The sequence below is a fragment of the Anomalospiza imberbis genome, chromosome 4, assembly GCF_031753505.1.
Source record: "Anomalospiza imberbis isolate Cuckoo-Finch-1a 21T00152 chromosome 4, ASM3175350v1, whole genome shotgun sequence".
NCBI classification, from domain to species: Eukaryota; Metazoa; Chordata; class Aves; order Passeriformes; family Viduidae; genus Anomalospiza; species Anomalospiza imberbis.
The window spans coordinates 43,252,127-43,276,986 of NC_089684.1; the positions used below are offsets into that span (position 1 = coordinate 43,252,127).

Below are 24,860 nucleotides of genomic sequence, written 5' to 3' on the forward strand. Positions count from 1 at the left end.
TGAGTGCAGCTTCTGAAAACAAACTACACGCTTCTTCTCTCCCCCCTTTCCTCTCAGAACAAGTCTTAAAGGTGCAAAACTTATTATTTAGCATAAACAGAGCAGTTTGGGGATAAAAGTATCACATAGTCAACCCAGGACAAACCTTCTGAAAGGAGGCTGAAGTCAGGTGGGGGTTGGTCTCTTTCACCAGGCAGCAACTGACAGAACCAGAGGACACAGTCGAAGCTGCACCAAGGGAAATATAGGTTGGATATTAGGAACAAGTGTTTTACAGAAAGGCTGATAAAGTTATGGAATGGTCTGCCCAGGGAGGTGGTGGAGTCACCATCCCTGGATGTGTTTAAAAAAAGCCTGGATGTTGCACTCAGTGCCATGGTTCAGTTGAGGTGTTTGGGCATGGGTTGGACTCGAAGATCTTTAAGGTCTCTTCCAACCTTGTGATTCTGTGTGTGTGAATTCTGTGTGTGTGAGAAGAGCTCAGGAGGCTTTCACGGCTCACGGTGATGAGGACGGAGCACAGAAGAGCGTTAAAGGTGAAGCGTTAGTCCCCTGAATTAATGGCCTGATGTAGCCAATTTTTTTGCTAAGAGACATAACAGTTTCTTCCCTTTGTTTCCAAGTTATCCTGTAATTCGTAACCTGCACCAACCTGACATAGCTAAGTGACAAATCTGGCTCCTGTGCTCCAAGCCACGTGTCCTGGATGTGAAGGGAAGTCAGGAATACAGAAACATCTGTGGAAGAAAGATGAGAGAAAAATCAGAACAGATATTCTTCTATTTCCACACAGTATTACCAAGCCAAGCTGCTTGGTACCTCCAGGACTATATTTTAAAGGAGTTCCCTAACTGTTTTCCTAGCTGGAAATTCTGGAGTGACTTTGCCCATGCAAAGCCAACGATCCTACTCACAAGAAGGAACAAACCAGTTTCCTGTTAAATAAAGCAGTTGGAAATCTGACCTGTCAGATGCTCTCACTGACCAGCAATAGGGATCAGCATCCAGGCCCAAGTGGAGTTGGGTTTTGCAGACTAATCTCCCTCTTGAAATTATATTTCTTTCATACCTTTTGTTCCATTTTAGTCCCTGAAAGGGAAGTTTCTTAGAGGGAGTGGGAGTGTTGTAGTGTCAAAAAACCTCACAGTGTGACCATGCTCTGTGCTGCCCACCCTGGCAACGCTCCCAATCCACAACCACGGATGACAATTCATGGAAGCTGTAGTGAGTGTGCAGTGCTCCAAGCTGGGAGAACAGCCCAGTAACTGCAGAAGGCCTTTGCTCTGAGGCTCATTCTGATTGCTGCCCACCCTCCCCTTTTCTTCCCCGGAAGGAAAAGCTCAGTCAAGAGTGCATGACCACAAAGCAGGTGAGGAGATCAGCACTCCCCAAGGCTCTGTTTTTCACCCCAGCAGTGACACACGCAGCAAGTCCCAGTACCTGGCTTCAGGATCTGCTGTGCCACACGAGCAGCATAGATGGTCAGGGAGAAGGTGAACCCGAGGTTCGGCTGCCTGATTCCGTTCTGCACGGCATCCAAGAGATACAGCAACGGCAAGGGCCCAGGGAGAGAAGCGCAGCCCAAATGAACACAACAAGAGTACAAAGACATCGATCAGCGTCCGGGACATTTCATGGGTCATACAGCTAAGAGCCCTAATTCAGCAAACTTGAGAGTTTGGCAACATCAAGATCAAAACACCCAGAAACCTGCGAAAAAGAAACTGAACTAAAGCCAGCTAAAAGCCATCCCTGCCGATGACTCCTTAAAACAACTTGTTCATGGGGAGGCAGGGATTGATTCAATACTCACCAGCCCATCTCGCCAAGGTCAGAGCTCTCTGCCCACCGAGGACACGGCAACCAGCAGGGACCCTTCTCCGACTCTCCAGCACGGACCTGTGAAGCCAGGGAGAAGTTTACAGAGCAGAAATAGCCAGAAGATGCTCTCTGCTTCCATACACTCTCTGATTGATCATTCCAAAGGAAAGTCCCCATGGATCAGAAGCAACCACCTCTCATTTTTCCTCTGGAATCATCACTGCCTTGCCTTTCTGTGCAGGTGTTTCCTCCCATGCCCATCCTCAGAACACATTTAGTCCATCTTTTCTTCCCAACTGCAGCTCTCCAGCACAAATGCCACTTCTCACACACACAAAGCAAACAGTCATCTGCTTCAGCTTTTGGCTTAGAAAGTAAAAACTTGAGTGCTTACATGATTAAAACACTGAGTGATTAAAACACTGACACATGGGTGGTCATAGATGGAAAGCTTTTCAGGAGAGAAAAGAGCTGTTTCGATAGCACACTTTCATACACTTTCAGAAAAAGCAGAATTAATAGCAACTCCTAAGACCCCTGCTGAGGAACCCAGCCCTCCTGGGGACACCCAATGCAGCAGCCTTGGGAAAAGGATGGGAAAAGCCAAGCTTGGAGTGAAAAAAAGATGACATCAATACAGCAGCCTGTAAAAAGCCTTCACACAGCAATCATGGTAACCAGTCCCATTTGCTCCATCCTTGCTTTTTGTGATGACATAAATATGAAATAAAAACACATGAAACACAAGGCAGACCTAGGATGTACCAGGTGTTCGTTTTGGCAGCGTGGATGACAAATGTCTCTTTGTGCACTAACAGGCAGCCCAGTTTCAATCCATCCTTAGCCCAAGCCTTCCTCGCCTCCCATTCCCCAGCGCTCTGCTCAGGGCTCTTGCTCTTTACTCCCGCAGCAGAACAGCATCAGAACTCGGCGAGGCAGAGCGTGCCGGAGCCGCCCACCCTGTGTACATGTCAGCTCACGGTGGTGGGAAACTCTGGCCCGGCAACCAGTCATCGTGTCCCTTAGCACTTCTGAATCTCCTTCACCCCTCCCCTCTATTTACAGTCAACGCCCCGCTCGCCGCTCGTTCCCGCCCCTCGCCCTCCCCACGCTTGGCAGCCGTCCCTCCCCCCGGCACCAGCGGCGAGGGGCAGGACGCTGGTTACGGGGGGGGGCGCTGCAGTAGCGCTCTCTGCCCACAAGGCGGCAGCACTGCCTCCCGCCGCACGCTCGGCGGCCGTCCCTCCCCCCCGGCACCCAGGGGCGAGGGGCAGGGCGCTGGCTATCGGGGGACTGCAGTATCGCGCTCTGTCCACAAGGCGGCAGCACTGCCGCTCTCCCCACGCTCGGCAGCCGTCATTCCCCCCGGCACCCAGAGGTGACGAGCAGGGCGCTGGTTACGGGGGGCGCTGCAGTACCGCGCTCTGTCCACAAGGCGGCAGCACTGCCGCTCTCCCCACGCTCGGCAGCCGTCCTTCACCCCAGCGGCGAGGGGCAGGGCGCTGGCTATCGGGGGCTGCAGTATCGCTCTCTGCCCACAAGGCGGCGGCTGACGCTCGCCCGGAGGGAAAGGAGGCTGAAAAGGACAGGGGCGATCCCCTGGGGATAATCCTCAGAAATAAATGGCCTAAAAACCCTCACACAAAAACTAAAAAACACTGCCTCTGGTACCAAATAACCCCCCCACAAACCCCCTTTGTTTTAAACTATATAGAACTATCTTTTATATTTATATTTTTCATATTCATATTTATATTTGTAATATATATTGGTGCGTAATGTTATTTATGTTCTATATTAAATCTCTTCCTATTACTTATATTTATTTATATTTTATACTTATATATATATATATAAATACATTTCTATATTATTTATATTCCAAAAATATTTCTATTATTTAAAATAAAAGCCCTGCCTGTAACCAAATTCTAGCTCTATAATATTAATATTAATATTATTTAAAATAAAAACGCTGCCTCTAACCAAAGAAGAACAAAAAGCCACTCTCTTTAAATCTATATTTTAATAATTGTATATTTATATTTTTCATAACTATATTTACATTTGCATTTGTATTTTATATTGGTGTATTTTTTTATAGGTAGATAGAGTACTATTTATATTATATATTTTGTCGATTTCTAGGACATGATAATTTCTATTTTATATTTTTATATATCTTTATATATTTATAATGTAGTTCTTTATTAAATTTATATTTTTAATCATTATTTCTATTTTTATTATTTATAGTAAAAGCCCTGCCTATAACCAAATTTAAAAAAACCAAAACCCCCCATTATATAAATGATATTTAAATACATGTTATATTTATATTTCTTCATATTTATATTCACATTAATATTTAAAGTTTATATTAATGTATTATATTTACAAACTTATATTACATGTATCACAATATAATACAATATATCCATTATTTGTATTATATATCACCTTTTTATATTTATATATATTTACTTATATTTTATATTTTAATATATATGCATTTATTATATATTTCTATATTTAGATTTCTAGTTTTATATTAATTATATTTTTATAATAACAATGCTGCCTATAAGCAAATAAAAACAAAAAGGGCCTTTATTTTTCACCATATTTAAATATTTTTATGTTTATATTGTTCATATTTATATTCACATTTACATTTAAAATTTGTTGTCTGTTGTGGCAAGCACATTTCTCTCTCTCTCAGGATTTTTTCATAGAGGCACACAGAGGAAAGAAAGAGAAAACCATTTCTATTTCTGCTCCTTGTTTTTCCCATGTGGAATGTGTTTGGAGAATTGTTTACCTGGGGTGATTGCTTGATTGGATTCTGTTGAGGATTGTTTGAGCCTGGTGGCCAATCCAATCCACCTGTGGCTGGACTCTCAGAGAGGGTCACGAGTTGTGAGTGAGTTAGATATGGTAGTTAGAGAAAGTAGGTATGTAGTTTTAGTATCTCCTTTAAATAGTATATTAATGTATTATAGCATAGTTATAATAAAGAAATCATTCAGCCCTCTGAACTGGAGTCACACATCAGCATTTCTTCCCACCTGGTTCGCATGCATTTTAAAGCAGTCTATCATCTTATAATCCAATAATGTACTATATTTATAGATCTATTATATATTACAATATAATATACAATATTATTTTTATTATGAATTGTATCTATTTCTATTATTTTGTATTTATTTTTATCTTTTTCTATATATCAGTATGTATTTATTATATATTTCTGTATTTGTATTTTTACACTGTTCATGTTTCTATTTATAATCTATATTTCTATATTTTACATAAACATATCATGGATATTAAACGTAATATCTTCTAGTAATATATAATATTAATTATGTTGAATGTTCTATTTACATATTTTTATTTTATCTAAATTGTATGTCTACAATTAAAATTGTATGTCTACATTTTATATTCCCTCTTTCATATTTATATATTTATATATTTATGTATTTATGTATTTATATACTTATATATTTGTTTGTTTTGTTTCTTTGTAGTTGTATGGCAGGGACGGGACGGGACGGGACGGGCGCCCACGTGGCGCCGCAGAAGCACGGGCCACGCCCAAGATGGCGGCCGCTGCAGGACCCAGGCAGAGAGAGGTGTCTGTGCCGCTGCCTGTCGGCTGCCCGTCGGTAGTGGGCTGCAGTACGGCTCTGTGTCCACAGGGCGGCAGCACTGCGCGCAGGGACGGCGGGCAAAAAAGGACAGGCGCCACCCCCTTCAAAAAATCCTCCAAAATAAATGCCTCAAAACATCCCGCACGGAAAAGAACACCAACCAAAAAAATAAAAAAACCCTGCCTCTAACCCAATAAATACCAAAATAAAAAACCTTTCCCTTTAAACTATATTTCCATCTATTTTATTTTTTTTATTTTTCATATTTATATTCACATCTTTATTACATTTATTCCTATTATTCCTTTATTACATTTATTCCTATTACTTATATTTTATTATATTCTATATTTTTATACATATCTTAATATATTGGTTATATATTTCTATATTTAGATTTATATTTCTAAAAGGCTTATATTTTTTAAAAAATAAACCCCTGCCTCTACCCAGGTAAAAACCAAAAAAAGCCCTTTCTTTTAAAATGTGTTTAAATTTTTTTAAAATTTATATTTTTCGCATTTACATTCACATTTACATTTTAAATCTATATTGATGTATGGTGTTATTTATATTCTATCTCTTCCTATTATTTTTATTTATATTTAATATTTCTATATACATCTTAATACATTGATTATATATTTCTATATTCAGAATTATATCAAAACAAAATTTATAATAATATTTTTAAATAAAGCCCTGCTGCTAACCAAATAAAAACGAAAAACAACCTTTTCTTTAAAACTATGTTTAAATATTTTAATATATTTTTTCATAATTATATTCACAATTGCATTTATAGTTTATATTGTTTATATTTATATTATTTATAAATATATATATTTATACATAACAAGATAGATAAATTTTTATTTCTATTTCATATATACTGATAATACTTGTATTTACTTAGATTTTAATTTTTATATAGATCTTAATGTATTTATGATATATTTCTATACATAAATTTCTAACTTGATTTTCTTTATATTTATAATTTTTATAATAAAAACCCTGCCTACTACCAAATAGAAAATTAAAAAAAAGTTCTTTTGAATTATATTTAAACATTCCTTTATTTATGTTTTTGATATTTACAAGTGCTTATATATTATATTACAATATATTGATGCACTATATTTAGATATATAATATATATGACATATAATATAATAAGATATATACAGTACAATATGTATTATGTATTTTCTTGATTTCTATTATTTTGTATTTTTTATATTTTATATTTATATATCTACATCTATTTATTATACATTTCTATATTGATATTTTATATGGGTTTGTTTATATTGATAATCTATATTTATGTGTATTTATATAAACATATAAAATGCTCTATATAAAACATAATAATATCGTATAGTAATATATTATATTATTTATATTACACGTTTTATTTATATGTATTCTGTTTATATCTTAAATTTACGTTTTATATTCCCATTTTTCTACTTATATATTATATATTTGTTTTGTTTAATTATAGTTATAATTTTGCATTTAAAATCCAACTCCTAAAAACAAAATGCCAAAACAAACAGCTTTAAATTCCCACCAATACTGTCCAAAAAAAAAAAAAAATCAGAATGGCTCCACCAGGCAACCAACTAACAGCAAAAAAACCCCACACTACACTCTTTTCACTAACAATTGTTATCACATCACAAAAATGAAAGAAAAATAAAAAACAACCCTATAGAAACCCACGCAGCAAATCACAAAAACCACTAAAAAAATCCAACTCACTAAACTCCAAACTGTAAAACTTACCCTGAATGTTTCTAAAAAAATAACCAAAACTCTACCTCTACACTAAATCAGAAAGAGAAAACAATACTCTGTAAAATTAACTAAAAAACCCACCAAACTAATTAAGGATTTTAAAATCCTAAACTACTAAAAGGTAAAAAAATCACTACCAAAATAAAAAACTACCTAAAAAATCCACCCTATAACTACCCTTCTTCCCAAAAATAAAACTAATAAAAAACAACTAAATACATCAAACTACAAAAATAGAAATAATACAAAAAATTAACAAAAAAATTCTTCCTAACTCAATGAACCCATAATGCCTCAAACCATCAAAATAAAAATACCACCTAGAAATAAACACGACGCCAAAAGATAAATATAACCATAAACGATATCTCCCAAATGATCCGTAACCATAAAACGTACACTACAATCCAACAAACCAAATACATAAAACCCCTATAATAAACAATAATGCCATTAAAAATAATGAGAAAACCTCACTAATTATCTACAGGACACTACCTCAAACCCACCAAAACAAACACGACATACTCACGCTAATAAAAGCCACCACAACAAAATTGAAAGCCTATCCTCTACTTCATGCTGCGACCCACAAAAACCATTGCGAACATTAAAAAACATATCCTTTAAAAACATAATACCCCACAAAAAAAAAAAAAAAAAAAAAAACTCAATTAAAAAAAAATATCATCAGCACCTGAACCAAGAACTGTAACATTCAAGAAGACAAAATTTCCCGTATCATACGCCAACTACAAACAAAACAAAACTATACAATCCATTCCCAAGAACCACCTGGAAACCACTGCTTAAGAGCGCTTTGGAGAATTCAACGCCGCGCTCCCGGCAGCGGGCGGAGCGCGGCTCCCGGCACGAAAGCGGCTCCTCCGGCAGGCAGAGGCGGCGCCGCGCCGGGAGACCCCCGCCCGCTGCCCCCCGCCCGGCGGGGCCGGCACCGGGCCCAGGGCGCCCCGGCGGCGCCCGAGCCCCGCGCCCGGGGCGGACGGAGCGGCCGGCACCAGCGCAGCGCCCACGCCGCCTCTCCCGCCCGCCGGCCCGGCAAAGCTCCCCTCGGCTCCGCACGCCTCGCACCGGCGCGGATCTGGCGGTCCCGCGGCAAATTCCCCTTCCCCCTCAGCAGCTCCCCAGGCAATGCCAGCAGCGCCCGCGACAGGACCTTTGGTGCCGGGCCAGGGGCAGAAGAAGCGCCCCCCAATGCAGCGGCACACCCCGATTTCAACCCTTCAAACGCTGCGAGAGCTGCAGCTTCCTTCAGTTCAACCCCCGAAATTGACGCCAGACTCAGGTGCTCATCTCACTCCAACAAGGGCAAATAAATGTGTTCTTCCCCTCAGTTTCATCCCCTAAAATAGCAGGAAAAGGGGTTTTCCTCAGATGATGGTAAAAGGGGGATTTTTACCTCAATCCAAACCCTTTAAAAGGAGGGACAGCAGGGTAGCCCCCTCCATTTAAACCTTAGGAAGATGAAAATGGGGGGGCTACCCTCAAGTCAAACCCATCATACGACAACAATATTTTTCCCCTTCCATTTAAAATAGAACACAGGGATTCCCTGTCACCCCTGTGATATCCCTAACACCCTGGAAAAGGCAGGTTTTCCTTCAATCAATACCCTCAAAACCACAAGTCAAGGGGGATTCCTCCCAGTTCAATCACAGACAATATTGGAAGAGGAGTTGCTTCCCTCAAATTGAATTTCTTTTGTCCTCATAACCCCTATTTTTTTTTTCCCTAGGTGCACCGGGGAGGGATTGGCAAGATGAAATTTAAAAGGGAAAGGAGAAAATTCCCCGCTACAAATGCACACTGGCTCACCTGTTCGGCTGCTGCTTCCCGGCACAAAGGTTTGTCCCTGGGCACCTCCTTTGAGCAATGCTCCACGTATCCAAGTGCGTATCCAGGTGACCCCCCAGACCCTGGTCCCAAGCTCTCACCATCCTTCCATGAGACAACCCTGGAAGCCCCCCATAAACCCCTCTCCTTCCACAGCTCCATGCAAAAGTGAGCTGAAGCAAACCCCCTAAAACAGCCCCAAACAGGAGCCACCCCCTCCTCATCCTCACAGCTCACACCTGGGGCTGCTCCAGGTTTCTTGCAAAATGAATTGAGATAAAAATTCCTATTCTTTACCAATACCTACAAAAACAGAACACTTGCCAGGATTTAGTATTCTACACACACCCCTCCCTGTGAATTTTCTGGCAGCTTTGGGTCCCTCTGGGGACAGCACCCAGCATGATCCCCCCTCAATCGCCACCCACCTGCTCCTCCACCGCAATGTGGCTCCCCCTCCTAGGGATCTTGGGGTGTCCCAAATGACATCAGAGCCCTGAGTCTTCACGCCCTTTTCCTCATCCCCAAAGAAGGCACAGAAGGAGTCAAACTGCCCTGGACAGCAGCCCAGCACTTCCATCAAACCCTTTCCACATGTACATCCCCCCCGAAAGGGACTCTGCCACAACAAGAAAGGGGGGGACAGCCCCCAGAAGGGTTGAAGTTCCTCCCCAGGCTCGCTGTCACAGGCGAGGGACAGAAAGAGGGAGTGGAAGCAGAGGACACAGGAAGGAAAAGAAGAACAGAGTGCAGGATGAAATTGGAAACCACCCCCCCACACAAAAAAAAAAGCCAAAAAAAAAAAAAAAACCCACAAAAAAAAAAAAAAAAAAAAAAAACACTGGGATGGAGAGGGACTAAAAAGGAACAGGAACAGAGACCAGGATGCAAGGATCCCATGAGGAACAACGGCACGGGGAGCACCACAGAGAATAAAAATGAACATGAGTGAGGCGTGGAGAAGGACAGAGGAAAAAACAGAGTGCCAAACACGGGACAAGGATACAGAGACACAGAGGGGAAGCAAGGACCCAGAGGGGAAACAACCACAGCACATGCCAGTGGGGGGATGGCGGGCAAGATGCTTCTCCTCCAGTCACTACAGAAGTGCGGGTTCCCTGCAACTTCATTCTCAGTGTCTCCTCCAAGCTCTACAGGTGAACAAACAGGTACTCCCAACATCTCCTTCCTTTGGCCAGCACAGACCCAGCAGGAAAATCTGGAATCCAAGGATGGATCTAAACATGGGAGTCCCAACTTGCTACTCTCTCTACCTTTTCTCCAGCTTAGCCCTGGGCTGGGAAACAAAAGACAACAAACATTTAAAAACCAAACCTGAGGTGCCTTGAGGATGCCCAGGCCTGGGAGAAAGCCCTTCCCACCACCCTCTTGGCCTTTTCCCACTCTGAGGAACTGTGGAAATGCACATCCAGACCCGGGGTGGACAGCCTGGGGTGTTTTCAGCTACAGCCCCGAGCATCAGAAACCTGAAGATGCTCTGGACTGCAATTCACAGCCTCAGTGAATCCTACATGGGAGAGCCAAGTCATTTGTGCCCAGAGAAAATACAAGTCACCATTGTTAAAAGTTAAAATATCTGTGGAAGTTACTGGCTGCTTACAGCAGTGAACTTCATATGGCCTCCCATACTTACAGATTTATCAGAAGCAGTTTCTGGTTCCTTCCTTTTGGAGCCCAGCTCCAAAAGGGAAACTTCTCACGACTGTTCCTTCAGGAGCTCAGGAAAGTGACACCCTCCCCTGAGTCATGTCTCACCTGCCTGAGCACCCACAGTGCTTTTGTACCACCTCCCTCCCAGCTTTCCACCTTCATTTAAATGTGAGAATCCTGCAAGCTCTGCCTCCAGCCCCAGCCGCATCTTACCTGTGCCCCAGCACTGCCCCACCTGCTCAGGTGCTGCTTCCCCCTCTGCTGCGCTGCCCCTCGCCACAGGGCCGAGGTGGGAGAAACTGCAGGTTTTGTTTCCCCGAAAAGGCTCTGCCGGGCAGCCTTGAATGGTCTTGGAAATGTCTGAGTGCCACACAGGAAAACACAGATTTTCATTTTAAAGTCATTTTATTTTACACTTCTCCGGAATTCCGAGCACAACGTCCGTATTACTGAAGGAAAACAACACAGACCAGACAAGCTTATCCATCAGCAGTGAAACGTGCCCTTCACACTGTGGGTGCACCTATCCTTTGGAGCTCTCCTACAGTCCTGGCCATTCATCTTTGCACTGACAGAGAAAACTGCATGGTTTGAATAGTGCTGAGATAAAGGAGGATACATTAGGAGGCCCATGGATATAAAATAAATTAGAAGCATCTGTAAAAGTTTCTTTCCATATACAAAATAACTTTTCCTTTTTTGGGGGTGATTTTCACTTTTTAAAATTGACAGTCTGTACACAGATAAACCTTTCCCCAGAAATCATTTAAAAATGCTGGTTTTACAAGGAAAAAGGAGCTACTAAACAACCCATCCCGCAGATTCACATGCCTCTCCTCAACTGAGGGTGCCAATCTTTGGGACCAGCCCTGCCCCAGGAGTGGCACTGCTGCTGATGAGTTCAGGGCCCCCAGAGTACGAAAGAACCAAATCACCACCTTGCTGGCTAAATCAGAGCACTGAGTACCCCATCCCGTCCTTTTCTGAACAGCTCCATGGAAGGTGACTCCAGCTCCTCCCTGGGCAGCCCCTTACACTACCTGACCATCCTTTCCATGAAGAAATTCTTCCTAATGTCCAGCCTGACCCTCCCCTGGTGCAGCTTGAGGCTTTGACCTCTGGTCCCATCGCTTGTTACCTGGGAGAAGAGGCCACTGCACAACCTGGCCACAGCGCCCTTGCAGGCAGACACCCCACAGATTATTTGCAAGTGTGTTCTAGGACACATGGTGACCAAGTCATTCGGACACTTGACTGAGCGTGGTATTCCCACAGCCCTGGCCTGCTGAGTTTCCGTAGCAGAAGTCAGAGTGATGCGCTCAGCAGTCCTGCTTTGAGCTCTTGTGCCGCCAAGCTCCCAAAAGCTGAATTACAGAGCACATGTCAGTGGAAAGGAACTTGCACACAAGGTTGGTAACCTTGTACCAAGGAGATGCACGGTCATCTACAGCTTTCAGGATGTCAGATTTGTTTTGCCGCCTTGCTGTACTACTCTAAAACCTAAGGCAAGAAACTTAGCTTTAAAATGAAGACTATTATATTTCTAACCTTCCCCTGCCATTAGTCACCATTAGAACAGAGACAAGAAGTACCAGCCTGTGCTGCTTCCAAAATCTTGTACAAAAATAGATCACTGTGTCCTTTGGGCAGTCTCAAAAGTCTGCAGTTTCTTCTTCCACCTCTCGCTTCCAACAGATACAGTCAGGTCCCATTCCCAAGCCTTGTGTCTCGGTCAGAATCACGGATTATTTAAGTTTGTATTTGCTTTCCTTGGAATCAAATGTGGAATCCATCCTGTTCCCGTTCTCATTGCTTGGATTTCTTTATGTTTTCTCTTTCTTGTCCAAAGGAAATTCGTTGGCAGTGCAAACACGAAGCAGGTATGATGAGACTCCTGCCCACCCCCCTTCCCCAAACAGCAAGCCATCACCTGGCATTGCCCAAAGGCCCCTGAAGGCGTTATCTGCACGCACAGGACTCCACTGTCATGTTGGGGTACACCTTCAGAACCACGTTCTTGTTTTCATCAAAGAACAAGATACTAAGAGAAGACATTTTGTCAGGAACACAGCAAGGCTCGGGAATGCCGGGGACGACTCCGACAGCTCTCACAATGCTCTGGATGGTGGCGTGGTTGGATGGCTTCATGGCCTGCAAAAGAAAGACATAGAAGAACATGTTACTGCACCCACATTGCCATGGATTCATGTACTCCACAATAAAATTGCTTTGTTGAAGGGCCCTGTTGAGACCCCTAAGCTGGAACATCTGTAGCCAGTGGCATTGTGAGGAAGCAAGCCTCCAAGACAGCTGTGCCTCATATGAAAGCGACATTTTCCCCAGGGAATAAACTTCAAAGGACAGAGTTTCCTAAATTTATAGAAAGGGACACGCTTGGGTCTGCTCTGAACAGAAAGCAAATCTGCCTGCTAAGGTAACTGCTTTGTCACAAAACCAGAAGCCATAAAGATGGTCATAAAAATAAAAAACCAACACAGAGAAAAGAAAATCACAAAGTTTTTCTCTGAACCCTGAAATACTTCCTGATCCAAGTATCTGTACAAGAGATAGGTAGGTATGAAAAATGCACAAGATATAGCTTTTAGCCAGGGATTTTTGCTTTGGTTTTTAGAGTTGTTCTTATACACACAATCTGGGGAATCAAAACAGTTAAGCGTGTATCCCATCACATGTCACTGAGAAATATATAGAATGAGGTCATTTTGGCCAAATGTTCAATTTGCAGTATTGCTGCAATGAGAGATAATTTGGTTCTGGGGAAAAATGTCAGTCTTAAGGGTTAGATATGGACCTGCAAAAAGTGCAGGAATAACTGTGAATTCCAGCTCATCATATCATTTGCACAGCACATTAGTACATGAAATGCTAAGTCTCCATCTAAGTTGTAAGTCTCCATCTGATCAAAGACATTTCTGACGGTTTGTTTTGAATGCAGGAGTACCTATACTCCTCAGCAGAAGCAGCCAGGGATTTAAAAACATATTTTGGATTATCATACAACTCAGATTTCTGCATAATTTCTGTCTTCAAAGGGAAGTGAAAGCTCTGGTAGCACCCAGCTACGTTCCTTTACTCAGCTGCTGGGCAGCATTCTCCCCAAAATAACTGGGAACCCAACAGCTGTCCTGAGCCTGCTGATCACATGCCAAAAGGTAGAACACCTACTGAGACCCCATTTCCTGTAGCCAGTAGTACTAAAACCAGGACTCCAAACATGCCACGTAACATCTCCTCATAAACCTTCTCCTTCAGATATGGAATCCATGGCCCCAAAATGCTAAATTGCACCAAACCAACTTCAGGCTAAGCAGCACCAAATGGATTTCAAACACAGCCTCGGCTTTCAGTGGGAACAGCCTGGACACATACTGTCCTAAGAGAGGTACCTCTGTTTGACTGGGTAGGGTACAACAGAGAACATCCTGCACGCTGACCCCAGCCCGTGCTGAGCACGCTGCGCCGGTCCTTCTGCTGCACTCTGAAGGATAAGCAGCTTCAGTCAGTGGGAATTTAACCGTGACCGGAGCAAAAGCCAAACTCCCGTGCTTCTCAGGAACCCCAAAGCCCCTTGGGTGTACTAAACTGCACTGTGCCCTGCACAGGGGGTGAGTCAGGCTGCTGCCTGCAGGCCACTGATGCTCCATGCAGCACGCAGTCGTGGAAGGCAGGCAGGAGTTTGCTCAGCAGAGGGGAGAAGCAGGAGAGGCCCAGAGGGGAGATTAAAATGCCAAGCTGCCTCCAAAGCTGCCTCCAAGCCCATGAGCGAGCCTGGCTGCGGTCAGGCTGCACCTGCCAGGCTGCAGAGCCCTCGGGAGAGCCTGGCTGCCCTGCGGAGTGTCACTGCAGCTGGGGCACAAGCAGGGCGCACAAAGGCACCTACGAGCTCTCATTCCTGACCAGGAGAGCGTCTCCGCAGCCCGCAAGCTCCACGCCAGGTCATGCTCCCAACACATGTGGGTTTGACAACAGTCAACCAGCTGACTCAAACTAGGGCATGCCTAAAAGAAATGCACATCTGGAGGGGTGGGGGGGCACATCTGTTCTCCATTACCCAACACGTTGTTAACGCCAGGGTCTCACCCTCAGCAAGGGGACATGATGTACACACAGGCACATACTAGTCTGTTATTGCCTGAGGGTCAGGGTATCCTTCTGCAAACACGGTCTCAGTAGTAGCAGATCCCATGATGCTCAGCTTTGAGGCCTGCCTCTGCAGCTGGAGGTAGGCAAGTCGTCTCCTCCTCCAAGCTCCTTCTGCAGCTTGCTTTGTCTGGGCACCACCCCCTTTGGTGCAATTCTTCCACCCATCACTTTCAAAGGCTCCTTAACCCACTGAAATGCCACATATATTTTGGAACCAACTTGTCTGGCTTCACTGTGGCAGGACTAAAGACTCTGGAATGGAACGCTGCAGTGAGTCCAAGAGCCCTGCATTTACTGATGTTTCCTGCAGCTGTTACTTGTGGATACCCCTCGTTTTGGGCCAGCCTCAAATCCCATGTCCTACTTCCAAGTTTAAGCAGCCTCCAGGACCTACGTGTTGCTAAGAATGACACTGGACATTTGGAGCAGAGTTCATCTATCTAGCTCATAGGGCTAGGAGCACATCCCTGCTAGGAGCCTCCCCTGCTACTCACATGCAGCCAGCTCATACAGACCAGAGGATATTTTGAAAGTGATCGAGCCTGGATCCATTGTTTTTGGATCCCCTCGGTGCAGTGAATTAGAAGTGATTCACTTGACTCTGTGGCACCCCAACCACGCCTGCCACTGCCCCAAGCTGGAGCTCTCTGCCCTTGGGGCAGCCCTGTCTCTGCCTGTGGTGTGGCTCTGGGCTCCCTTTGGGCACAACAAGTGCTGCCTACCAAACAGTTTTCCAGATCTGGCTTGTATCGCTGGCTGCCTTTTACTGACGTGGGAAACAAAATGCCCCGTTTATGATAACAGACAGTGGAAAAGCATCAATTGAGACCATACCTTTGGAATTGGGAATTGGCATTCTCCTGAGCAGTAATAGGCGTCGAAGGACTTAGGGGAAATAATCCACTCGCTCCAGCCAATGTCTGCAAAATCCACCTTGAGATAGCGCCGGGCGCAGTTCCTTGGCTCGTTCCATTGCTTCCTCCTCGCCTTCTTCAGTGTTTGCTCATCAAACTGCAGAGTCTGGGTCTTCTGGAGATGACTCTTCCTCTGCTTCTTCTTACTCCTGACCCTGTCTGCTAGCTGTGGCTGGAAGGTCTTGTAGGGTTTTGTGCCTTCCCATCTCTGGTCCTCACCGTACTGGTACTTGGCTCCTGGGAGCTCATTGTTCTGCAATGGCAACAAGACGTTTGCAGAGCGTTTCCTCCGGCGGTTATTGACACTGCTCCTCCTGTGGCCCTCTGGCTTGGGAAGGACCCTCGCCAGAGGATGACGGTGTCCTCGCAAAGTGGACACAACACTCTCTGGCTCTGAGATAGCAGAATCATTGGCGTAAATCAGGATGTAGGGTTCGTAGGAGGAAGACACTCTTTCCCAGGGATGATGGCTGGTCAGATCCATTTTAACACTGATCAGTAGCTCGTTGTTTTGCTTTGCTTCATGCAGGAGTCGAGTGATATCCTTCCATTGCCAGGAAAGAATATCCTGGTAAGCAGAGGAGACATTTATGAGGAAATGTCCCAGGCTTCTAGTTGGGTTCCCAGCTGAAGGAAAGGTCCAAACTGAAAGACGTATCTGAATTTCAGGTTTCCTGTGCTGATGATGAGAACAGCCACTGGGCTGAGAACAGTTCCGCTTCACATACAGCAGATCACCAATATAATAATACACCGAAGCTGACAGGACATTTTCAGACTCCGTGAGTGATGTCAAGTTAAAAACGTACATCTCCTGGCCTTCAGGGCTCCCTAGAAAAAGAAGTGATCACATAAGAATATGGGCATCTAAAAATCTCATCCAGAGGGGACACAGGGCTGCTCTGACAGCCTTTTGGCCAAGTCAGATACTACTCATGCCCGAAGTTTCCCTCTAGAACAATTAGTTACACTGGGTACATTTAGACATTCCATCCTGGACACTTTATCAATTTTCATGCGCGAGTTAGAAGGTATTTACTAATACAGCTGAAGGCAGGCAGACAGTACTAGAGCATCCACGGTAGCCCGAAGAAAGCCAATCCAAAAACCAGACTTGAGGGGTCGCGAGGATTTCGCAGCTGTGCAAAGCATGCACTCCTGCTTGGCACAGGCACATCCCGGTGTAAGAAGGGTTGTCCTTGCCTTGTTCATCCCTGCACAGACACAAGAGGAATCCAGGAAGCAGAGCTAACCGCAGGTACCGCGCCCGAGCCCAGGGACAGGCTGCTGACACGGCCTGGCCTGGGAAACATGTGGGGGACTCTAACCCCCACAAGGTGCAACAGCAAGACTCAAGAGGAGGATGTAATTTTTCTTTTAGAATTCCCTGTGTGCTGCAGTTATGTCCACCCTTCAGAGAAATACAGATCAGAATGTTAAGCTGTAAAACCAGGCTGGTAGGGAAAACTCAGATACAGTATAGCTAAGGTACGGTCTGCAGCCCCACCCAAAGGGCTGGAAACATCCTGACACGTTAGGGAAACGAGGGCATGCAGAATTAAATGCTTTTTGGACACCGCGGCATGTGAAAAGCCTCTCCAAAGGGTTAGTCCAAGCAATGACAAGCACAGAGATAGCCATGGACTAGGGATGACCAGCCACACCACTCCCACCCTCCACACAAGGTAGGAAGTCCCTTGCCCAGGCAAGTGAAAACACCATTTCCAGTACTCATCTTTCACAGACACTGACAATTTCATGTTCTGTGTGACATTCAGTGCCTCCAGCCTGCAATATCCCAATGGCCAGTGCCATTCAGGTAAGTGTGGCAAAAGCCTGGACTCTCCCTGTGCTGCCCCATCCCTATCCCAGCAATCCAAGCAGCTTCCTCCTCTTCTGAACATTTTTGTGTCATAATATTCCAATCAGTACGTTAAAAAAGCAGCAACTGGTCCCACTAGAAAGAGAGAACCCTTCTCCCTGACCTAGTAGATGCACTGCTTCATGGAATTATGGAAAAAAACTTCTTCTTCAGCGGAACGTCTGCATGTCTTCTTCAGCGGAACAGGGCCAAAACAGTGCAAAGGCCAAATCATCTAAGGAATCATCTTTGTTTACACATTCAGCCTATTCTGACAGCAGAGCACATAGGTAACTTGCCACATGCTGAAAACTCATGCACCACTAAAACAGATGCCTAGGGAACTAGATTTACCTGGAATTCCATCCCGCCTTTTATTCCTCAAGCCAAAACCAGCTCTTGACTACACTTGTACTAGGCACACAAGAGGACCTGATCTCTGCTTGCTTTGCAACCACTGATGTAATAAGGTTAATATGTAATTTGGCAGAGCACTGAGCAGATCAGTCTTAGGAGCCAGAATTCTGACAGGTGTCTCATGGGCATCTGTTTAAGAAGTTACTATTTGAATCACTGCTGTATGTTGAAGGACAAGTTTTCATCTCAATTTTTATTACCAATGCCTCTTAAAAAAATCCTACCTGTTCTAAACTGGCATATTGTATTGGAAGACAAAGGAAGATACTTTTGTTCATCAAGAAATTCTGTACAGCATGGGGCAGACACAGAGGGAGTCTATAGTTCTGGTTAAAAGCTAAATTCCAGCCTGTAGCCCTGTGCCAAGACGAAGCACTTGCAGTAGATGGTGCTATTTTCCTACACAAGCACCTCCAAGCTTCAGCGGCTCTGAGTTCTCCCATCTTTCATCTCCAAAATCGTCTCAAAAACAGTTACTATAGGCCAGCACAGACATCTGTGGATTCACCAGATTCCACCTCAAGAAACCCAACTGCATGACCTGGGGTTCCATCACAATTTGGGAGTACCAGGTCCAGAACACCACTTGTGCGACACCGATACCCGGCTCCCCAGTGCGAGCATTGCACTGAAATAAGTGTTCCCTGGGCTAGAAATTACCCTTAAAAATTACAGGCACGTCAAGGAAGATGTAACTTTAAAGTAACTACAAACACGTCTTTTGCTCAGGAAAACTTCATTTCACTGAAACGAGGCTTTGGTTTTGCCTCATAGGACACGCTCTGCTGGAAACCATTCCAGACTGTTTACTAAGAGCTGGAACCCAGCTCCTGGCATGGCAGCTGAAGTACCTGTACCTGCTGGATCTTAGGGGCATGGCCCTCACTTCCTCGCCTCCCCGCACCAACCCAGAGCTGCAATGCAGGCTTGCGACTGGCATTAAAAAAGTATTTTTAAGCAAGTGCAGTAGGTCTGTCAAGAGCAACATCGCCGGCACAAACAGATTCCTGTCACAAGGGGGATTTCAGGCATCAATAAGCTGGAATGAGACTGCTAACATGTGGTGTGCTTACCTTTATAGAGGATGCCCTGACATTTTTATGGTCTGCCAAATCTATCCCACGGGTAAAAAAGGATGCAATAACAACGACTATTTATTTATACAGTCACCATTAGCCATCACTTAAAGGAGATATTAAAGAGGTGCCCTTGTGCCAGGGCCCGGTTAAGAACGTATTGGCGTTTCCAGTGTAAAACATTGTTCTCATCAGTTCACAGCCCACATACAAAAGTTCACTTGGAGCTGGAAACGGGAACAAGTTCCTCAACAGAAACAGATTTGGAAGCCAGATTTTCTCTTTTCTCCCATCTTCCTTTTACTTGGCTGCTGCTTCCTAGTTACCAATTTGTGTTCTCTGCAAAAGGAGAAGATAGGATGTGGTTCTCCCTTTTCAAAGAGCATAGGACCTGGTGCTAAAGTGGTTTTACTAATTTCTTTAGCAAAGCAAGTAAGATCACAGCAGCTAGCAACCTGATATAAAACAGCAGCAAGTTCACCATGGATTAAAGCTATCAGCCACCCAAACAAAGAACTTGTGGAGAAACAGCAACACTGCATACCCGGGACCTAACTTACATGAGGGTTTCATGATACAAAACCCACAAATCTGCACATTGCACAGTCTAAGTACGCTGCACATTGCCCACTTGATCTCTTTTCTATATATTTTAAGCAGGAGGACCACAGCAGGTATGAAAACTAAACACAACATCTAGCTCGAAGCTAGCACAAGTTAAGGGGGTACATCCACAGTAGACACAAATCTGGACAGAAGAGCCAACCTCACTCTTCCTCACAGTCACAATTCATTGCACTTCAGCTACTGGGGTGAAAAGCAACTTGTGCACAGCCTGTCTTCTGATGCCACAGCTCCTCACGCTGAAGCAATGTGTACTAGAAACAGGGACCACGGCAGGGAGCTGCAAACACAGGTGGCTCACGTGCCTGTGAGACACACAGTGACAGAAGACAGAAAATTCTGTCCCGAGGGGCCAAACCTACAGATCCTGCCCATTTGCCTCAGAGGCTTGCAGATTTGGGCCCATCTGCCCAAATCATAGCTTAATGTTTGTCAATTTCCTGAAAAATACCAGGATGCTACTGCTTGCATTGTGCTTACAGCGGTGCAGAAAAAAAAAAAATACAAACCGAAGAAACACACTGAAGAAAAAAACAGAAGCCCCCTGACTGAATATTTTTAAAGATCTTCTTGCAAAGAACCCCTGATACTACTGGTGCTCAGAGGGGCCAGCATTTGGCCTGGACTGGTTTCTGCAGGCTGATGGCAGCCGGTGAGGCGCTGCTTTCCCTGTGCTCACTCCTTTCCCCTGTTTGCGTGGGCACTTCGCACCACAACAAAGGAAAGAAAGGCCTTTGCAAAGGGAGGAGAACATAGTTCTAAAACCACAAGAATTGGCCTAGGGGCAGGTGTAATACCTGAAATTACTTGAACTTCAGTCAATAAAAAAGAGTTTAAAGTAATTTCTGACTGTATAGCTACACTATAACACCATTAGGAGGACCTTCCAATTAAAGTCAGGACTCATTTGCAAGCTGTGTTCCTTAAGTGATGCTAGGTTTAAAAATGCTTTCAGAAGCAAACCTAATCTGCATTTGAGGCTTTTATCTTTCCGTTCTCTTTTATTTTTTCGTGCTGTATCTGACCTCCAAATCCCGAGCCTGGGCAGCAAGCAGCACACCTCCAGAAGCAGTGCTGAGGGTAAGCAAATTTCTGCTCGGGTCTTGTTCAGGAGGAGAGAACAGTTGTGTACAGACACTGCTGCATGGGCAGGACCACAGCTTCAGAGTTCCCTTGCCAGAACTGCCCGACTCTTCCATTGTGGCTCACAGATCACCTGACCTCCTTCCTATATGTCTTTTAGAGCCACAACGGATGGAAAACTACTCACTCCTGTGACACCCACAGGTAAAGAACTGGAAAAGGCCTGTCCAAAGCAACACAAGGACTACCAGAATCATCCCAGAAATGTCCTACAACAGTGAGAAGAGCTGCCGCAGAAATCACAGGCTGAACATCCCTTGACTCAAACACAGAGAAACAAATTACAGCAGTTAGGTCCATGAGAGAGAACAGTGTTAAAGTGTAACTAAACACTCTGAGAAAGATGGACACCATTACTGCACTCCTCATGGATTTCAGGCCTGGGGTTTTGTTTCAGCTTTGTCACAGGCAAAGGCTCCTTTCTCTGAGCTATTCAAACTGTACAATTATGCTCTCAGATAATTTAGCAAGATTAACAGGAAACAAATTTACCTGAATGATCACAAACATTCACAAACATTGAACATTCATCAAAATCAATGGCCAAAACCCCCAGCCCAAACAAGCAACCATCCAGCCTGGTTGTGAAGTCTGGTGCATGAGAGATTTGAGGGCAGCGTGGGATGGAGGCTTCAAAGAGGTGCCACACGGGGCTGAAGCTCTGGACCCATCGCCTCCGAGAACTGAGCCACAGAAAGAGAAACTTGCTTTTAAGGATGCTTGTTTTGATTAGTCAGTCTTAGCTGGGTTTTGCTGGCTGTTGGTAACAGGGCCGCAGCTGCCACATGCGACACCACTGCTCTTTGACTAGAAACAGGGGTGAGTTTCAACAAATCCTATGAACCTTTGGTCTCATCACACAACACTCCAGAGTCTCAAAAATTTGTCTGCTGGGTTATCTGGGACATTTGGGAAGGGCCTATCCCATGTGCTGCAGAAGAAGCAGAAGCCCCTGCAGAGGAAAAGCAAGGACAGAAAGGTTTTACAGCTACATTTGAGAGCTCAGAAAATTTATGCTTCAGAAAAGGAAGAGTTTCTCTCCTGAAAACGTGAGACTAAGTTGCAAAGTTTAACTGCAAATAAAACCACTGAAAATTTGCTTCAAGACCTCTTGCTGTAGATGGAGGAAACACCAGAGGATTCCTGGGGAACTTCGGCTCCTAGCAGATAAAAAGCTGAGTCCTGAAGGACTCAGGGACTGGTAAAGGCAGAGGGACTGGTAAAATGTGAAAGTAATAGCAACATCACATATTAAATTAACTTATGCATGCCATTAAGGACAACAGGAAGCCTGTGGAAGACTGAAATTTGGAGCCAAGGAGTGCAACAGTCAAAGCAGAGGATCCAGAGACAAAGTACCTTGAAAGGGAAATACTGCTGGATGTGCCATTTTCATGGCAGGCCTTGTCAGGCAGTTGGGCCCAAGGAACAAGTCAGAAAAAGTCTTTCCATTGCACCCACCACCCTGAGGAGCATCAAATATAAGGGCTTTCTGGAAACCGACTTTTCTGCCATCAATAACCACACAAAATAAGCTGCTGCTGCTGCCTATGGCAATAGAAAGACAACAGCTAACTGGTTAAATATTTTGCATAAGTACTTATTAAAGTGTCAACAATTTTTAAAACCAATTTATTGCTGTGGTACTTTATCTGTGAAAGTATTGGAGGAGGAGGAAGGGGATTAGCAAGCAGTGTGTTTATAGGACTACTGCCACTCAACATCAAGTGAGAGTACAAATATAATCAGAAAGACCACAGAGATGGGATTTCAACCAACAACATTCTAAGTTTAGAGCAATAAATGGCTTTAATGAGATATGCGTAACAGAGCAAATATTGCTCTTCTAGGGTCATTAACAACCTCACCTTTTTTTTTTGGGGGGTGGGGGGGTGGGAAGAGCTGTACTGTATTATATCCTCCCCTCTCTTGGTAGGCTTAATTCAGCAACAGTCATGGACATGAGACTTCAAAGGGCCAACAAGTCAGGTTAGAAAGGCAAGAGAGCTCTTCAGAAAGAGCAGCAGCTGGGGAGTCCTGGCTCTCAGTGCTCCAAATCCAGGGTAATTACTCCTCTAAAGCCTCTCCTGTGGCCAGAAATACTTGCAGGGTTGAAACCTAAGACACCAAAGCCACTGATTCCTCATTGTATTTGATCTCTGCACAGAGCTGCCTTATAAAAGACATTGCTGCTTTTGAAGAAGCAAGGAAGCCTGCCACCCACAGCTCTCTTTGCGAGGACAGGAAGGACCTGAAGAAAGTCACTGAAACTCACAGACAGCTCTCCTTTTTACTGATAGATGCTTGTCTAAGAAAAAGCTACTGGGTCAATGCACCAGTGTAAAGAAAAGTAAGAGACTGGCAAATGGGGCTTCTGTGTGTGCTGTGACAGCTGTCCCACACGCAGCAAGGTTTTGGGGTGCAGCAGATAAGGGAAGGATATGCCAGCGATGCTCATCTTTGGGTTCTGGCCATTTCATTTAGCTCTTGTGGAGCTCACATGCACAAAAACCACAAGATTAGCACCTAGCCATTGACTTCTTCTCTTTCTGCTAGGACATGGTTCTTTTGAGATGCTGGCATGTTAAACACGTCCCCCCCTCCCTTACAGAAAATGTTTTTATATTTTCACCCATCTACCTGTGCATGCTAGTGTATAATCACGGAGAGACGTAAGCGCCCCTTCCAAAGATGCCAAGATGAAGTATTTACAACACTTAAGTCGTGCTTCAGCTGAACTCATCTGCCACTGCATCGCATTGTCAGTAAACCCCAAACCATATCACTGCTCCGTCATGCACAAATCAGCCCTTGGCTCCAAGCGAAGCTACACGTGCTACCACTAACAAACGGGGGACTCTGGAGAATATCCGCTAATTACTCCACCTTCCTCGCACTGTACTCAGCCATCGTGATGACAGTGATGCTTGAAGCAGAGCAATATTGAAGCAATACGCCTCCAATTCTCTCATCTCTTCCCTCCACTGAGCTCTCCGGGCACCGCCCCAGCGATGCTCTGACGCCACAGCTCACGGAGCACGGGGCTGCCCCGTGGCTGAGAGCTCCCCATCAGGAGCCGAGCCCTGCCCCGACGGGGTCCCCCGTCGTTCCCCGGCCCGGTGTGCACTCACCTGCCGGCAGCGGGCGGAAGCCGCGCACCGTGTTGCCCCGGCGGAGCCAGGGCTCGGGTGGTGTCGGTGGGTCCCGGCCACCGCGATACTGCTCGTAGAGCCGCAGCATGTGCTCCGCCACTCTGTCCGCCGCCGCCGGCCGCCCGGGCCGCCGCTGCCCCGGGGCGTCGTCACCTGCGGCCGCCCGGGCGCGGCTGCTCCGCACGGCCCCCGGCGCAGCCCGGCGCCGCAGCCCGACCCGGCGCGGCCGCAGCGCGTCCCCCAGAGCCAGGCACAGGCAGCCCCATCCCAGGCACAGGCACAACACCCAGCGGGCCGACGCCGCCATCCCGCCCCGGCGGCGGCGCCCGGGGCCCCCAGGCGAGCCCGGGACTGCGCGGAAAGCGCGCTTGGGGCGTTCTCCTCCTGGAGAAGGAAAAAAGGGGGAAAGAAGAAAAGGGGGAAAGGAAAAAAACGACAAAAAGCGGAGCGGAGGAAAGCTCCACGGCCTGGACCGCCCTCCCTTCCCTGTGGGGAGCGAGGGGTTTTATTCCCAGCCGTGCAGGTTGTTGTCGGGGAGAGGCGGCGGTGCTGCTCCCGGCACGGCCGGCACTCGTTCGCCGCTCCCGCTCCGCGGCCGGTGCAGCCCCGCGCCGCGTAGAGACCGGGGGAAGCGCGGCGATCGCCCCGCTCGCCCTCGCTCCGGCGGGGGCGAAGTGCGGGGAGCCGCTACCCCAGGG

At 45.5% G+C, this 24,860-nt stretch overlaps 1 protein-coding gene and 1 long non-coding RNA gene across 3 annotated transcripts; both read right to left on the minus strand.

The window, feature by feature from the left end:
• Positions 1–647: 647 nt before the first annotated feature.
• Positions 648–2,205, minus strand: LOC137472758 (uncharacterized). 2 transcript variants are annotated; one of them, XR_010998395.1, is made up of 2 exons: positions 1,814–2,205; positions 648–1,710 (listed from the first exon to the last, which is right to left on the minus strand). It is a non-coding gene; the product is annotated as an uncharacterized lncRNA (long non-coding RNA). The 2 variants fall into 2 exon arrangements; XR_010998396.1 differs by having other exon boundaries at positions 648–1,739.
• A 9,272-nt stretch (positions 2,206–11,477) lies between these two features.
• On the minus strand, positions 11,478–24,484 carry BMP3 (bone morphogenetic protein 3). The gene is made up of 3 exons (XM_068188128.1): positions 24,142–24,484; positions 15,810–16,720; positions 11,478–12,962 (listed from the first exon to the last, which is right to left on the minus strand). Exons 1-3 carry the CDS (start codon positions 24,467–24,469, stop codon positions 12,771–12,773), a joined length of 1,431 nt encoding a protein of 476 aa, XP_068044229.1. The 5' UTR covers positions 24,470–24,484; the 3' UTR covers positions 11,478–12,770.
• Between the last annotated feature and the right edge of the window lie 376 nt (positions 24,485–24,860).